Source organism: Ursus maritimus, unplaced genomic scaffold, assembly GCF_017311325.1.
Source record: "Ursus maritimus isolate PB19 unplaced genomic scaffold, ASM1731132v1 scaffold_5, whole genome shotgun sequence".
NCBI classification, from domain to species: Eukaryota; Metazoa; Chordata; class Mammalia; order Carnivora; family Ursidae; genus Ursus; species Ursus maritimus.
Window position 1 is genome coordinate 26926224 of NW_024426663.1, and position 17072 is coordinate 26943295.

The window sequence follows — 17072 nt, forward strand, 5'->3', positions numbered from 1 at the left end:
TACTCCCATGTATGAGAAGGGGAAAACTGAACCAAATTTGTTTCTGCACCTGAGCCTTGAATTTAGCTCTTGCTTTCCTGGCAGCCAAGACAAAAAGGAATTAAAGAGGAAGCAACTATTGGCTCACGAGAGGAGGCCTGGCAGTTTGTCAGAGAAGGCCAATAAATCGCTTCAAATCTTTTTGTAAATAGGCACAGCATGCACACGGAGGGAAAACAATTCCCCAACATTAACAAAAAATGAGTTATCAGATGGCACTTCATGTAAAAGACAGTAAATAATAAAAATGAAAATTTATTTATGAGCAATTCTGAAGACTATATAGAAACATCATCAAATGGGTATGTCTAATTTTATTTTATGTATTTATTTTTGAAACAGAGAAAGCGCACGCACACACATGCAAATGCATGCCCACATGCCTGTGCTAGTGGCGGGGGGTGGGGGGTGGGGGACAGAGAGAGAGGGAGCGAGAATCCTAAGCAGACTCCACACCCAGCATGGAGCCGGATGCAGGGCTCTATCTCACGACTATGGGATCATGACCTGCGCCAAAATCAAGAGTCAGATGCTTAGCTGACTGAACCATCCAGACACCCCTAATTTAATTTTAAAGTACAAGTACAAACTTTTACATACTGCTGGCAGCCTCTCTGAAGAACAAGAAAGATGCACATTCCTTACATTCCACAGTCCCACTCCTAGATAATAGCCTGGATTCAGAAAACTCATTCATGTGCACCAGAAGATGTGTGTAAGACAAGTACCAGTACTGTTTGCATTTGCCGCAAATCTGAATCATGTTAAGTATCAATCAAGGAAAATAGATAAACTGTGGTAGGTGCGTACACAATGGAATATCCATAATTACAGCAAAATGAGTAAGCTAGAATTTATGTATCCATGCGGATGAATTTCATAAATATAATACTGGGGGGGGGAGCCACTTGCAGAAAAATACACAGTGCTATGTGATACATATAAAGTGTAAAAGCATACCCAATAACTCTGTGTTGTCTCAAAAACATACCTATGTAGTAAAAATACAGAGAAATGCATGGGATGAAAACTATAGTCAAGAAGGGCAGCTCCTCTAGATGGGGTGGAAGGGAAAAGAATTAGGGAGAATTATGGGTTCAGTAGTATTGGCAATGTTTTATTTCTTTAGTAGGGTGGTAGTTATCTGGGGGATTGTTATATGTCCGAATTATTTCACAATAAACAAACGAAAAATATGAAAGCATAATATCACTCCATATTTTAGTAAGGATCTAGGATATAAATGAATGTGGTCCATGCAGATTCCTTTCCAATTATAACAGGAAGAGAGGGTGAGGACAGAAGAAAAGACAGGGAACGCGGTCCTTATACTAAAGTAGTGCATCCCAGATACAGCCCTCTGGGGTTAGAGATATCTGCATAGCAGATACCTTGCAGCCATTAAGACATGTGAGATTAATCAGCATGAACTGATAGAGAAGTATGTCCCGCAAATATTAGGAAATAAAAGCAAGTTGCATAGCAGTAATGCTTAGTATAAGACCATTTATATAAGAGATTTACATATACTTGTACATTTGTGGAAACTTATACTAAGAACATTAATAGTTGTTGACCTGGGCAGAAGGCAAAAGTTCCACTTTATGCGCTTTATATTATCAAGCTGTTTTCATATTAAGCATTCATAATTTTTAAATTAACTTTTTTTTTTTGTTAAAGATTTTATTTATTTGAGACAGAGAGAAAGAGAGCACAAGCAGGGAGGAGGGTCTGAGGGAGAGGGAGAACCAGACTGTCCGTCGAGCAGGGAGGCTGATGTGGGGCTCGATCCCAAGACCCCAAGATCATGACCTGAACCGCAGGCAGCCACTTAACCGACTGAGCCACTCAGGCACCCCTAAATTAACTTTTATAATTAAACAACTGAGCTCTCCAGCAAGGGCTTGGGGAAATGGTTCTCAACCTCAGCTGTACTTCAAAACCATCTGGATGCTTACATAACTCAACTTTCAGACCCCAGTCCAACTCAGAACCTCTGAGGGTAGGGCCCAAGTATCACTATTTTTTAAAAGCTCCATTACAAAAAAAGTCTAATGGGGGTGCCTCGGTGGCTCAGTGGGTTAAATGTTGGACTCCTGATTTCAGCTCAGGTCATGATCTCAGGGTCGTGAGATTAAGTAAGCCCTATTTGTCTTGGGCTTTGTGCTGGGTGTAGAGCCTGCTTTAAGATCTACTCCCCCCCAGTTCCTCTGCCCCTCCCCTCTTTCTGTCTCAAAAAAAAAGTGTAATGTACATTAAGGGTTAAAACTCATTGTTTTAGATGTTACATGTGCAAATGACAATGTGAGTTATGAAAATTAAAGACATTAATCTTGTATACTGATCCAGACAAGAAAACCATCAATGCCTAAAGGAGGAAGAACTAAGGTTATATATAGGGTGGGTTAAAAACTTTTTGGAAAAGCTCTGATATACTGAAGTACCTGGGAAGGTTTACACTCAGAACCCCAATTCCATTCTATTGAGTAGGGAAGAAAAATTCGCCCTGGAAAAAAGTGTTCCCAGACAGTGACCGGATAAGCATTTCACTAGACTCCTATAAAACATCTCATTTCGACTGATACCGCCCTTAATTTGAGGTTGTATCTCTGTTACATATTTATTTCAGATTTTTAAAAATATTAATAAGCAGAAGAAAAGAACACTCACCATAATCCCATATCCCTCATGATATTTTGGAATATAAGCCTTCTATTTAGATGATTTTCTCTGCATATATTTACATACATAATTTCTCATACAAAAGTGGAATTATACTGAATGTCAGGCTTTGTAACCAGCTCTTTTTTGTGTATTATAACAAGAATACTCTTTCATGTAATACTGCCTCTGGATGGGCCCATCAGGACCAGGTAACTGTAAAATGTATCCCCAAGTAGCTGAAAAAAACTGACATTTGTGGAGTTAATTCCGAATGAAAACTACTCTACCGAAACAAAGAATTTGGTGTTTGCAAGGTTTACAGCTTAGTTGTTGCATTACGCAGTGACTGGTAATCGGCCCAGCTCCTCAAGCTGCTCCTGGTTCACGAGATAAAGGCACGTTATCACGCCATCAGCACGGAGGGAGAAGCTCATGTGCCACACGAGCACCTTCCAGGCCAGCTACTAGCGGTCTTATTGCTACAAATCGTTGTCTAACACAATCAAGAGGTTTCTTTAAGCTGTTTTGTTTAGCAATTTATTTGTTTTTCTAGGTACTGCGAACTATTTTAAATGAACAAGTTTACCTTTGTGGAAACCTCTGAGACAAATCTGTGGCTTCCCCACCACAGTGTTGGTGATAAATATTTTAAGCTTCATTGCTGGCTCCATTTTAAGCCCTCACCCTCATTTTTACTTATGCTATTTGGAATCTTCTGCAAACCAACACTTAGTTCCTTTCTGGAAGATGGCAGGATAAATATGAATGAACGAGCAAGCAAATAAAGACACATATACAATCACTTCTCCAGCACTGCATGGTCTTACTGCATTGTAATGCCTTGTGGCTCCATGTCCCTTACCACACCCGAGTTTCTGGAGGGCAGGTCAAGTGGTCTCATTTGGCTTTGTATCCCTAAGGCCTAGCATCAAACTCTGACACACGGTAAAGTTTTAAGAAAAATACGTGTTCAGCACACTAGAGTTTTGGCCTCGTTATTGAACGACTGCTCAAGTGTCCTAACGGCCTATAGTTTGTGCTTACAACACAGAAATGTAATGGCCATCTTACAAAGTAGCTTCCTTGCTGTGCTACACGTTACCAGTTAAGATCACTTCCGAAATCAGATCCTCCTCTTGAATTTCTCAGTGTTACTGACAAGCACCACCATTCACTCCTCTTGGTCACCGAGGCCTGATGCCTCCTTGTCTCTAGTTCTTCATCTATCTCTCTTCACCCACTGGAGTTACTAGGGCCTGTCAGTTCCAACCCTGCAACATCTTTCCTCTGCCCCTTGTCCCCTTCCATTTCTATCAGTCTAATTAAGATGCTTAGGACCTCCCCAAGAATTACTGCATGATATCATCCCTTTGAATAGTCTGTCTTTCACAGCATGGCCAGATTAATCTGCCTAGAACCTCAAAGGTAACTCTGATCACATCACTTTCCCACTCCTATGTCTTCAAGGACTTTCCACTGCCCATGGGATTAGCTTCCATTTACCTGATCTTGACTTAAAGTTCCATTCATTCAAAAGCCCTGTTCTTTAGTATCTGTAATGTATGTACAAGTAGAGAGAGGTCCAGATTTGCCGAGGGAGAAGGGAAATGTACACAACAGGAAACTCATCTTCTGGGACTGGACCACACAACAGTAGAGGTAGACCTGTACATGAAGAGCTATGGAGCTAAAAGTGGTAAGAGCTTTAAAACAAGGCAAATACATGGATAATGGAAGTACAGAGATGAGAAAGAAATTCTGGCTATGGGAATCAAGGAAGACTTCATGAAGGAAGTGGAATTTTAACAAAAAAAAAATTAGCAGAAGTATTTCTGGCAGAGGAAATAATATAAACTGAAAAAAAGACAAATGGGAAAGTACATAATAGCTTCCTGGAATTCAAAAGGAAGTGCTGGGTCGACACATAGGTAGGTAAGGGAAAGAAACCGAAAACAAGACTGAAAACGTTGGAGGTCATCTGGTGGTTCCTGACTGACATGCTTGGACACCTGCATTCACTGTTAGAGGTTTAGCAGCAGAAAGACCTGATCATAGCTGTGCTCAGAGAGGCACCTCACAAAGGCTTGAAAACTGACTGGGGAGAGGAAAAAAGAAAGAGTGAGAGAGCAGAGAACCAGTTTCTGCAATAATATGTAGTAAGTAATGGGTGCCAGGATTAGACGTGAAGCAGGAAAAATGCATCATCATTGGCCAAAGTGTGCTCAGCAATACCCACTGGGGTCAATGCAGTCACACTCATGCATATTTTATCTGTTTCTTTCCTGCTTGACTGAGTTGCTCCTGAGTCCAGATGACACAGGAGGCATCTCAAGTTTAAAGGCCACAACCAGCCAGCCCAGTTAGGCTGCAATGTGTGGCACCTACAACTGTGGACCCACCACTGCCCAGGCTCGGGGAGCCTCGTCCCAGGTCCCAACCTTGTCCTTTCTATGCTCTCATCAGTCAGAACACGGTGTGTCCGCCTCTGTGGTTCTTGGAGCCAACATCAAGTCCATACTGCTCTACACTTGCCAAGTTTTATCCAACTCTCTACCTCACTCATCTCCTAAACCCAGACACTGGGCACCTCGGAGTACTGCCAGATAACCAGCCAACTTTCCTATGTCCTCACTCTCTTCTCTGCAGGGGCACTCCTTCCCTTTCCTCTCTAGTCCCTCCCTTGCAGCCCTCTCCAAAATCAGCTATTCATTTCCTTGCCTCCTGTGATACCGGATTTTCCTGCTCACCACTCTTACTTCTAGTAATAAAAGCTGCCCCTTTGAGGTTATACCGTTTGACCATAACATCTTCCTTTTGCCCATGTTGTCAGCTATTTAACTTCAAATCACTCCCCCTCATTCATCAAAGTTGTTAACATTTGGTGTGTATTTTCTCCTCTGCCCCAAGAGCCCTGCCAACGCTTCTGGTAGCACTGAGGGGCCGTGTAGCTAAACGAGCCACCACCTAGATCAATCCTAGATCTCCTCTTAGCCACTCTCCTCCTCTATTCTACCTCAGCCATGTGCCAGGGGCACATCCTGGACTTCAGTAGAGACATGAACTGTTTCACCTCAAAAGCTGCCCATTCTGGCTCACACAGCACCTTCACAACTGCTGTTCAAACCCCTCAGGACTCTAGCCCACCTACCACTGTGCCTTCCCCTGGGCCCTCTGCTTTGTTGACATTCCATGGTCCATTATTCCCAACATACACTTGCCAACTTTTTTTTTTTTTTTTAGATTTAAAGATTTTATTTATTTATCTGACAGAGAGAGAGCAAGTGCACAAGCAGGGAGAGCAGCACGGGGGGAGGGAGAAGCAGAGAAGGGAGCCCAATGTGGGGCTTGATCCCAGGACCTTAAGATCATGACCTGAGCCGAAGGCAGACGCTTAATGGCTGAGCCACCCAGGCGTCCCCACTTGCAAACTCTGAAACTCCCTCTGTTTTTTCATTCACTTCTCTGGAAAAACTCCACCCTTGGAGGGGTTGCAAAAAAGGGTAACACTCTAATTCTATCGTTCCTTCTTTGCTTATTAGCTGGGGTGCTTCTATAATGAGAAACTTCCTCTCATCACCTGTGTGGAAAGGTGGAATAGCTGCTTGATTCTCTATTTATTTTTCAATTTTCATTCTCCAAAGTGATTAATGATTTTTTGCTGTAAGTATCATTATTAACTTACTCTAATGTCCTCCAAGGTAATCAGTGCATTTTTTAAATCATAAATTTATGGATATAACATATCCCCCTGGATATCCCACTGAAACATGTTCAAGTCTACCATTCAAAACAAGACAAGACAAGTCCCTCACCGGATCTCTCACCTCCTCCTCCCAGCCTGGCAACACCTGTACACTCTATTTCTTGACCTTCCACTCATCCTTTACCATCTTTAACTGAAGTATGGTCCCACCACTCCACTGAAATAGCTCTTGCTGGGGCGCCTGGGTGGCACAGTTGGTTGGGCATTTGACAATTGGCTTTGGCTCACATTGTGATCTCAGGGTCATGAGACCAAGCCCCGAATCAGGCTCCATGCTCAGCACAGAGTCTGCTTGAGATTCTCTCTCCCTCTCCCTCCGTCCCTGCCACTCATGCTCTTTCTCTCTTTCTAAAATAGATAAATAAATCTTTTTAAAAAACAAACAAAACAGCTTGTGCTAAGGTCACTAATGACCCCCACTCCGTCAAGATCAAAGTTGACTTTTCAGGTTTCATTTCACCTGACCACTCTGTGCTGCTGGCCACTTCCTTTCCCCTTGGAGGAGTCTTCCCCTGACAATGTAACATCTTGGTTTTTGTCCTCTGGTCGGTTTTCCTAGCTTATCATCTTACTCATCTATGACATGTGGGCAGTCCTAAGGCTCAGTCTTCGAACACTATTTTCTTCACTATACTCTCTGCTGAGATGATCTCACCTACACCCAAGACTTCACTTACCGCTTATGTAAAAATGTCTCACAGCAAATTTATATCATTACCTTTCATCTCTCCCTCTGGACTCTGTATACAACTGTCTATATACAACTGACAGCTCCCCTCAAATGTCTCAGAGTATTTCTACTTACTATGTATAAAAATAAAGTCAGGATCTACGGAAAAAAGAAAATCATCCTCTTCCAGTAAATGCCAGCATTGTCCAACCAGACACACAAACCATTGTCACCTCTGACAACTCCATTTATCTCAGCTGCATATCCCTCCTATCATCAAGCTCTGTTGATTTATTTCCTGAACACCTTTCAAATGTGACTCCTTCCCATTCTAATACTACAAATCTCATCCAAACTACTGATACCTCTCACTAAGACCACTACAGGAGTCTACTGATAAGGTTACTACTGTGTCTTTTCTCCAAACATTCCCTGCATTGTAGTCTCTGCAGTTGTGATCATGCCAAGCCTTGCTTAAAACCCTTCAATGGTTTCCCACGGCTTAGAATAAACTCCCAGCACTCTACACTCTGTGTAATTTACCCCAATCTATTCTTCAGCTTCACGTAGAATAACGCTCCCCTAGAGTCACTCTTCAGTCCCTTATCTATGATTTTCTTTTTTAAATGCTAACGGGCCTCGGCACACATTGTCCCTCTGTCTACAATGCTCTTTCTTCCTTTGCTTAGTTAGCTCACCCTTCAGATAGGCCTGAAGAGTCACTTGCTAAGGGAAGCCTTCCCCAGTCCAGATCATACCCAGTCTCACAGGCTGTCATGGCATCTTGTACACAGCCTTTACAGACTTGTCACAGCTGCAATTTCACATTTTTTTCTTTACAATTTTTTGGGTTAATGCTGATCTTCTCGAGCAGGTAAGTTTTTTTTTTTTTAATAAAAATTTTTTATTATGTTATTTAGTCACCATACAGTACATCTAGCGGGTAAGTTTTACCAGCACAGAATATGGTTGCATTATAGTCCCAGTGCCTGTCATATATTAGATGCTATGTTAGTACATGTTGGATGAATAAATAAATGAAAATGAATGAATACCCAAATTTCTTTTCCTTTCTTTCTTTTTTTTTTTTTTTTAGATTTTATTTATTTGTCAGAGAGAGAGAGAGAGCACAAGCAGGGGGAGTGGCAGGCAGAGAGAGAAGCAGGCTCTTGAGCAAGGAGCCTGATGCGGGACAAGATCCCAGGACTCTGGAATCATGACCTGGAGCTGAAGGCAGTTAGTTGCTTAATGGACTAATGCACCCAGGCATCCCTAAATACCCAAATTTCTTGAAATTAGTGTGGTTTGTCCTTTTTCAGAAGGCTTATACTTGCTATCACTGAATGTACTTTATATAAAGTATTGAATGTAAAGGGCACAGGGCAGTCCCTATACATTGATAAAAATGTTTGTTACACTATTATTTTAAATATGTTATTATTATAATAAAGTTTAGCTACTTTTATTATTATCACTGAATACATTTTTTTGTAGGCAAAAACTATTTCCTGATTACCTCTAAATTCATTCCCAAACATCTGCCTAACTCCATGAGGAAAACTAGACAAAAGCAAATCCTTACTTTCTGTTTCCCTTGCAATTACAGCCATGAGACATAGGTGAAATAGGTGAATGAAACATCATTAGTGAAATATTAAGTGGAAATTTTCTGAGAGGCTTCTAAAAAGGTTTTGATTTCCTGGGGGAAAAAAAAGGTGTGGGGGGTGGGAAACTGTGGCATTCTGTCTTCCTTTTTCCTCATGTGATGTGATGTCTGGAGTCACAGCAACTATATTGCAACTATGAGGGTAAGGCCAACAAAACTGCAGAACCACTGAAGCAGCAGCCCATCCCAAGCCTTCTCATTGTAAGAGAAAAGTAAACTCTTACTTTCTTTTCTATTACTTGTATCTAAAAACATCTGTAACTGACATTCTGCTCACTAACAAGATTCTCTTTCAGATAAACCACCTTACTTTGCACAAGAAGTCTTTTTCTCTTTCTTTTTATTTTTCTCTTCTCCTTTTAATCATTTTTCTTTGTTAATTTCTGTCACTCTCCCTAATAATGTAACCAAAATAAAATAACAAGTGTGTGTGTGTATATATATATACACACACATATTTTTTTACAAAATAAAAAAATTAATGACAATTTAAAAAGTAAAGAAAGAGTCCTTAAATTTCTTATACTGAGTTGATCTACAAATATACAGAGATCAAAATAACATCTCTTTGGTGATATGGCATCAAACAGAATTTAGTCTCTTTTGCTTTGCTCACTCTCAGACTAAAAACCAAGCTCTAAGGTAAAGTATTTTAATAATATATTCTGATGTAATTCCAAAGTCAAGTATCATATAAATGTGCAGCTAGACAATAAATCAAACATTTATACACAAAGCTTGAATACACCTATATAGACTATATTTAATTTTTCCAAAAATGTATATGAAAGAAGTATAATACTTTAAGAACTGATATATCTGAATAAATAGATTAAACTCTGATTTTGCTATTAGTGAGACCAGGATATTTCACCCATATTCCTAATATGACATGCAATTTAGATTTATAAACTAAGGGTAAGACCTAGTTGGTTGTAGGTAATGTTCTTAGAGTAAAAAACAAAAAAACGAACAAACAAAAAAAGAATTAAATTATCTTGAGCCAGTGCCCTTTTCAGTCTGTTCTCAGTCCCCCACCTACAAAACAAGGATAGTGGACTGGTTTCCAGACTGTTCTCCACAGAGCCTATCCAGGCAAGTCTGCAAACCTTCCACTCTGACTCAGGCAGAGCCGATCTGCTTTTATCTGTTTAAATATTCATCTTTTATATAAGATTTTTGTTAAAGTAAGAACTCAGTAACTAAAAATAACTTGAAAATTACTGGACAAAATGCTCTCCTTGGTCTTTTCTGATATTAATATTCATGATGAAATGATTTCTTTAAGCTTCTAAGCTTTAAATATTTTAAGACCAAATCTATTCATCTAAATATGTACACAGAAAGTTCATGTGACAATGTGGGCTTGCTTTATTTTCAGAAATATATTCAAATAGAACTAATGTTTTTACCTCGTGAAAATGCCATCCACGATTCCAATTGTTGCTTCTTCTGCAGGAACGTAGGAGCCAATCTGAGCCATGACAGTAATCAGTGCAACTTGTTTTATGTAGGAGCTCTTTCCACCCATGTTTGGTCCAGTGATTATCATTACTCTCTCTGAATCTCCCTAGAAAATTAAAAAGCAATTTCACTTATTGTACCCAAAGGACTTTTATGTAATATCTATAATTTATTCCATAAATGGGAATGCATTAGGCAAAAGATGGCTTTCTGGTATTTAAATATGTTACCAATTAAGTATCACAAAGGGAAACAGGGCCTCTTTGTCTTCAACCTGAACTGTGCTATTGCAGAACAGTGAATTCTGAGCAACGCACAGGATTGTTTCTGCATATGAAAAAGGAAACAAGAAGAAGCAACCTAAATGAGATAACTACTATGACTTTCTCATTAAATATTCATTAATCTGCCTCTGTGTGTGTTTTATATTGCTTAAATTTAAAATCTATCAATTTCCATTCATCCATCCCCAAACTGCACACATTACATAGCTAATTGCTCAAGGCCCTAATTTGGGTTGGCAGCACAAGAATTTTTTCAGTTACAGATGGACGACTACTAAAGAGGTTTATAATACCAAATTCTAGGTATCAGCTTTATCAGTATTTTCACTGGGATTTCATCAGAGCATGTAAAGGAGGCAGAAAAGCTCAAACACTTGTACTAGTTTAATTTCTAGAACTTGCCTCTATTAACGAATTACAATACTTGCCACATAGAGACTCACCCTAAGGGACATTGTCTGGCTGTAGCCCTCTGCAAAGGGGTGAGCCCGAGGCATCCATGTGCTTTGCTCTGTGAACCCACCACATTGGGCAATACCTGCCAGGTCAAGAGCAGCCACTGTGTAACTCACCAACAGCCTGAGAGGTGACCTCACATGAAAGGGCTTCTGAAATTAATCAAATAATCTCTTGGGGGTTTAAACTGAGTACCATGCAGTGATTCAATCTGGAGGAACACAGAACAAGGCCACAAAGCACTGAGGACCATGAGTAAGAAGTTGTGTGGAAACAAAAGGTATGAAGAAAAATTACATAGAAAGGGAATGAAGGGCGTAGTCAGCAATGAAAAGAGAAAAAGCAGAGGAGAGCCCAGAGGAGGTGAGAAACTTCATGCCAATCATGAGGGTCTCAAATTTAAAATATAAAGTCATACTATTGAGGGGATAAAAAGAAAACCGATTTCATCTCTGAAGTTGTCTTATATCCTAATTAACCAGACATTTCCAATCTCACTAAAGCCAAGCTGTACTAGAGATCTTGCTCTCCCTGTGATTCCTTTCTCTTATGGTTACAGGTAGCTTTAAAATACGTCATATGCCTCCATTACTTGAAGGAACTTGAGTGAATCTATGTTCCTTGGAACAGAAAGAGCCTAGCACAGCGAAAGCAAAGAAAGAAAGTTCGCATGAGAATGATGAAAATAATGATTAAAATAAATTCTCCTACAGAGATTTAAAAATAATAAACCTATTGTAAACAACCAAATATGTGACCTAACCAAACATTTCAAAAATTTAAATAAAATGATCACCTTTTCTAAAATTGGCAAAAATGACACAAGAAATAGGTAATCTGAATAATCTTGTATCTATTAAAGAAATTACATCTGTAATTAAAAGCCCTTCCATAAGAAAAACTCCAAACCCAGATAATTTCTCCACTGATTCCTGCAAACATATAAGAAATAGCACTTATCTTACAAAAACTCTTCTACAGAACGGAACAAGGGCAACTCTTACCAAAACATTTCAAAAATCCAACAAGAATCTTGATACCAAAAACCCGACAAGAACATTACAAGAAAGAAAAATTACAGGCCAATTTCATCCATAAATATATATGTAAAACTCCTTAGAATATTAATATACCAATCCAAAGTCATATAAACATTTGGAGTTTTTGAGGAGTATAAGGTTGGTTTAATATTCAAAGGCCAATCAATGTAATTCACCATATTAAGAGAATAAAGAAGACAAATCAGATGATGACCTCCAAAGACACAGAGAAAGCATTTGATAAAATTCAGTATCTACTCATTAAAAAAAAAAAAAAGGCAAGAAAAGGAAACAAAAGGTACAATTATTGGAAAGAAAATAATACATCTGTCATTATTCCTACATGTCATGATCACATTGCCAGAAAATTTAAAGAAATTATAAAAATTATTATAATTAATAAATGAATTAAAGCAAGGTCTTTGGATATAAAGTCAGTATTCAAAACTCAACTTTATTTCTAGATTTTCGCAAGAAGTAATTGAAAATAGAAAATTCAATGATACAATTTACCACAGTATCAAAAGAAATCAAATACTAGGAATAAATCTAACAAAATGAGCAAGACCTCTACACAGCAAACTACAAAATATTTTTGAAAGAAATTAAAGAACGCCTAATTAAATGAAAGAATATACTATGTTCATGGACTGAAAGGCTCAAAATTATAATGTTACAATAAATAACCTACAAGACCCACAGTGGAATAAAACAGAAACAGACTGGGGCACCTGGGTGGCTCAGTCGATTGAGCATCAAACTTTTGGTTTCAGCTCAGGTCATGATCTCGAGTCTTGAGATCAAGCCCTGTGCGTAGGGCTGTGCGCAGAGTCTGTTTGTCCCTCTCCCTCTGCTTCCACCCGCCCCACTCGCACTCTTTCAAATAAGTAAAATCTTTAAGAAAAAAACCACAGAAACAGATTGATATATATACAATTACTTGATTTATGACAAAGGTGACACTGTAGCACAGTAGACAAAGGATGGTCTTTTCAATAATGGTGCTTGGTCAAAAGGATGTCCATATAGAAAAATAAGAAATCCTGACCCCTAACTTACATCATAAACAATAATCAATTCCAGGTAGATTACAGCTTTGACAGACAAAAAAACAAGATTATTTGACAATAATATATGATCTTGCAGTGGAGAAAGACTTCTTTAACAAATTACAAATCATAATTAACAACAAAGGAAGATTTAGAAGTGGAAGTACTGGGGCGCTTGGGTGGCTCAATCGTTAAGCGTCTGCCTTCAGCTCAGGGTGTGATCCCGGGGTCCTGGGATCATGTCCCTCATCAGGCTCCCTGCTCTGCTGGGAGCCTGCTTTTTACTCTCCCACGCCCCCTGCTTGTGTTCCCTCTCTCGCTGGCTGGCTGTCTCTGTATCAAATAAATAAATAAAATCTTTTAAAAAATAAAAAAATAAAAAATAAAAATGGAAGTACATTGGGTGCCTGGGTAGCTCAGTCAGTTAAGCATCTGCCTTCGGCTTAGGCCATGATCCCAAGGGCCTGGGATCAAGCCTGCTTCTCCTTTTCTCTCTGCCTGTTGCTCTCCCTGTTTGTGCTCTCTGTCAAATAAATAAATAAAATCTTTTTAAAAAATTGAATTAAAATCAAATGCTATTCACCAAAAGAGGCCATTAAGGAAATGAAAAGCTACAGAAGATTATATTATACATTTCTCAAAGACTCAAAACCAGTATACAAAAAAAACTTCTACAAATCAAAAGAAAGATAACCTGAAGAAAAATGGTCAAGAAAACTTTAATAGAACATGAAAAAGAAAATACATAAATGGCTTGGTATAACTCAGCGACAAGATTACAAATAAGCAAAAAAAAAAAGCCATATTCAATAAACCATGATGGGACAATTGGGTACCCATGTAAAAAAAAAATAGAGTTAGGCCTGAATCTCACAGAGGCCCCAAATCAAATCTAGATAAGGGAATTAATTGTGAAAAGCAAACTATATAAACTTATTGAAGAAAACATGGAAGAACAGCTTAATGACATCAAGGTAGAGAATGACTTATTGAATAAGATAGAAAAAGCAACATAAAAAATATAAATCTATAAGGGGAAAGACTAACACATTTGATTAATTTTTTTAAAAATTCTATTACGCCATCAAACACAAAATGAAAAGGTCTAAGATAAAGAAGTAGTACTCCTACATAATAAAAACACCAAAACAATGGAAAAATGGGTAAGGGACATGAATACGATATTTATAGAAAAAGAAACGCTCAAGGCCAAAAACATATCTTTTTTTTTTTTAAAGATTTTATTTATTCATTTGACAGAGAGAGAGACAGCTTTTTTTTTTTAAAGATTTTATTTATTCATTTGACAGAGAGAGAGATAGCTATCGAGAGAGGGAACACAAGCAGGGGGAGTGGGAGAGGGAGAAGCAGGCTCCCAGGGGAAGAGCCTGATGTGGGGCTCGATCCCAGGACTCTGGGATCACGCCCTGAGCCGAAGGCAGATGCTTAACGACTGCGCCACCCAGGCGCCCCTCAAAAACATATTCTTAATCAGGAAAAGGAAAATGAAATCCCAGGATTTTTCAAGGGACCTATAAGTTATCCCTAACATTCAAATGAAGGAAACAGTGAACATTTTTGAAGGAATAATTTTTAAAAGACACTTTCACATTCATCATATCATCAAAAGGCTTAAATGTCTACTTCTACAGCATGTTGGAAGTATATGGAGAGCAATTTGGAAATGCCTAGTAAAGACTCTGTATACTGGTCTACATGACCCAGCAATTCCTCTTCTAGGAGTCTACCCTAGAAAAATACACAAGTACTCAGAAAGATATTTATGTTCACTCTAGTACTGTTTGTAGTCATAATAGACAAAAAAAAAAAAAAGCAATGTAATTGTCTATCATTAGGAAAATGAATAGATCTACTTTGTACAATTATGAGAACAATCATTTACAAAATAGCATATGACAGGTTCAATGTGCCATATTTATATACATTTTAAAAATACACAAAATTATATATTGCTAAAATACAAACATATAAAAGAATAAAAATATGCATAAGGATAACAAGTAACATCAGGATAATAGTTACCAATCAGATAAGGAAGTTAAAGGGGAGGAAAAGGGATAGCAGTTAATTATGCATAACCTTAGCTAGATCTGTAACACTTTATTTACTTTAAATAAATCTAAAATTCATATCACATAAGGTCATTCTCTATGATATCTGAGTGAAGGGTAAATGGGTGTCTGTTACACTGTTTTCTATACTTTTTCATTTGCTTGAAATATTAGGTAGTTAATTTAAATCAATTATCTTAAGATTTATTTCATGAATAATCATCATGAACCATCAAATAACTCTTTATAAATCCATTAATATATTTAGGAAAAATTCACATAACTTCCAAATGACATTTAATTATTTGGACTTCCAGTATATTTACATAAAAATAGAATACTAGATAAGAAACCCCACATAATAGAAAGTAAAAGAATGTAACACAAGGCGGAATAACCCACACAAGGGTTACATGCCATGAGGAAACCCCGAACTGTGAAGGCACTGTTGGTGGAGCTGCCTGAAGTGGAAATTACCAAACCCAAAGAGCAATGTGGGTGGGTGATGGAAGTGCAGAAACAAAAAAAAAAAAATTTTTAATAATTTAGGAAACCTACGAGGAAAAAAATAAAAATATACACCTTTTATCCTGTAGACACCTTATTTCTTCCAATGCCTTGATACTTATTGCTTGATTCAGGGTCTTCAATGGGAATCAAAAATTTGACAGGGTACTGACAGGTCGAGACAGCTTTGGAGGTTTCAGTTTCCTCAATTCTAAAATGAGGGAGTTGCATTAAATGACTTCTCACCCTCAAATTCTATGACCCTCTGAAAAATATTATGTCCAAATTCAGGCATATGACACAGCATGTGGCTCTGGGTTGAATTAAAGAGGGGAAGCTGTGGAATTCCTTTACACAAAGTACCTGGGAAAAATGGTACATAGTGACCCCAGTCAGATGTCTGGTCACTTCTGTGGAAGTGGTCTTTCCAGGCCTATCCAGGATCTGAAGAACTCAGAAAAGAACTAGAAGAAGCTTTAAGGAGTGAAATGCTTTCAACTCAACTATTGGTAGGTAATAAAGTGGTTGCTTTGCTAATAAGCACTAATATTTTTACCTGCAATAGGAGATAAATTATATACTGGGCACGCTCTAGTAAATGCAAGTGGGAAAAAAGAGACTATGAAGATTCAGGAGGTATCCTTGATGCGTAAACACCTCTTGTTTCCATCTCTGGTGGGCCACTGCAGTGGATCCTGACTAGTCTCTCTGCTTCTCTGCCCACAGATCATTCTCCACCTTGCAGTCACAGTGACTGTCTTAAAAATTAAAACAGAATTTGCTTCCTGCTAAAAGCCCTCGAATAGCTCCCCACTGTACTGATACTAAAACCCCAACTCCTCGTCATGGCCTAAAGACCATGCCTGTCTGGCCTAATCTCCTCTCACCCTCCAAAGGTTAACTCAGCACTGGCAGGCTAGATTTATGTCTTCTTCCATTCCTGCCTTTGGGCATTTCCACAGCTGTTTCTTCCATCTGGGATGCTCTTCCCTGAGATTAGATCCTTTTTGTCACTGAAGTCCAAATTCAAACATCAGCTCCCAGGAGAGACCTCTTCTGACCACTCAACCTACCTTAAGGCCCTCTAACCTGTCACACTCTATGATGTCAACCCATTTTATTTTCTTTATACCTTTTATCCTTCTCTGAAATTTCCTTAATTTTCTTGTTTACTTAATACCAATGTCACTGCTAGAAAGTAAGCTCCCATGAGAAGAACTATGTCATCTTGTTCACCCCCACTGACTACAACAAGGTCTGGCAAAAAGAAGGCACTTAGTAAGTACTGGTGAGAGGCACTGCAACAGGGATATTCACCACCCTTACGGATCAAAAAATCATTTGCATTCTCTCTAGAGGTGAGTCAGGAATATGTGACTCCCTTCCCTCTACAGTTCC

The 17072-nt window shown here is 38.6% G+C and overlaps 1 protein-coding gene across 5 annotated transcripts in view; it reads right to left on the reverse strand.

Moving 5' to 3' along the window:
• Positions 1 to 17072, reverse strand: part of MSH3 (mutS homolog 3) — a 187935-nt gene that overhangs the window by 29686 nt on the left and 141177 nt on the right. For all 5 annotated transcript variants that reach the window (XM_008711037.2, XM_008711036.2, XM_040622135.1 and 2 more), the window contains exon 20: positions 10215 to 10372. In XM_008711037.2, the coding sequence (XP_008709259.2) occupies positions 10215 to 10372 (158 nt within the window). The remainder of the gene's footprint in view (positions 1 to 10214; positions 10373 to 17072) is intronic.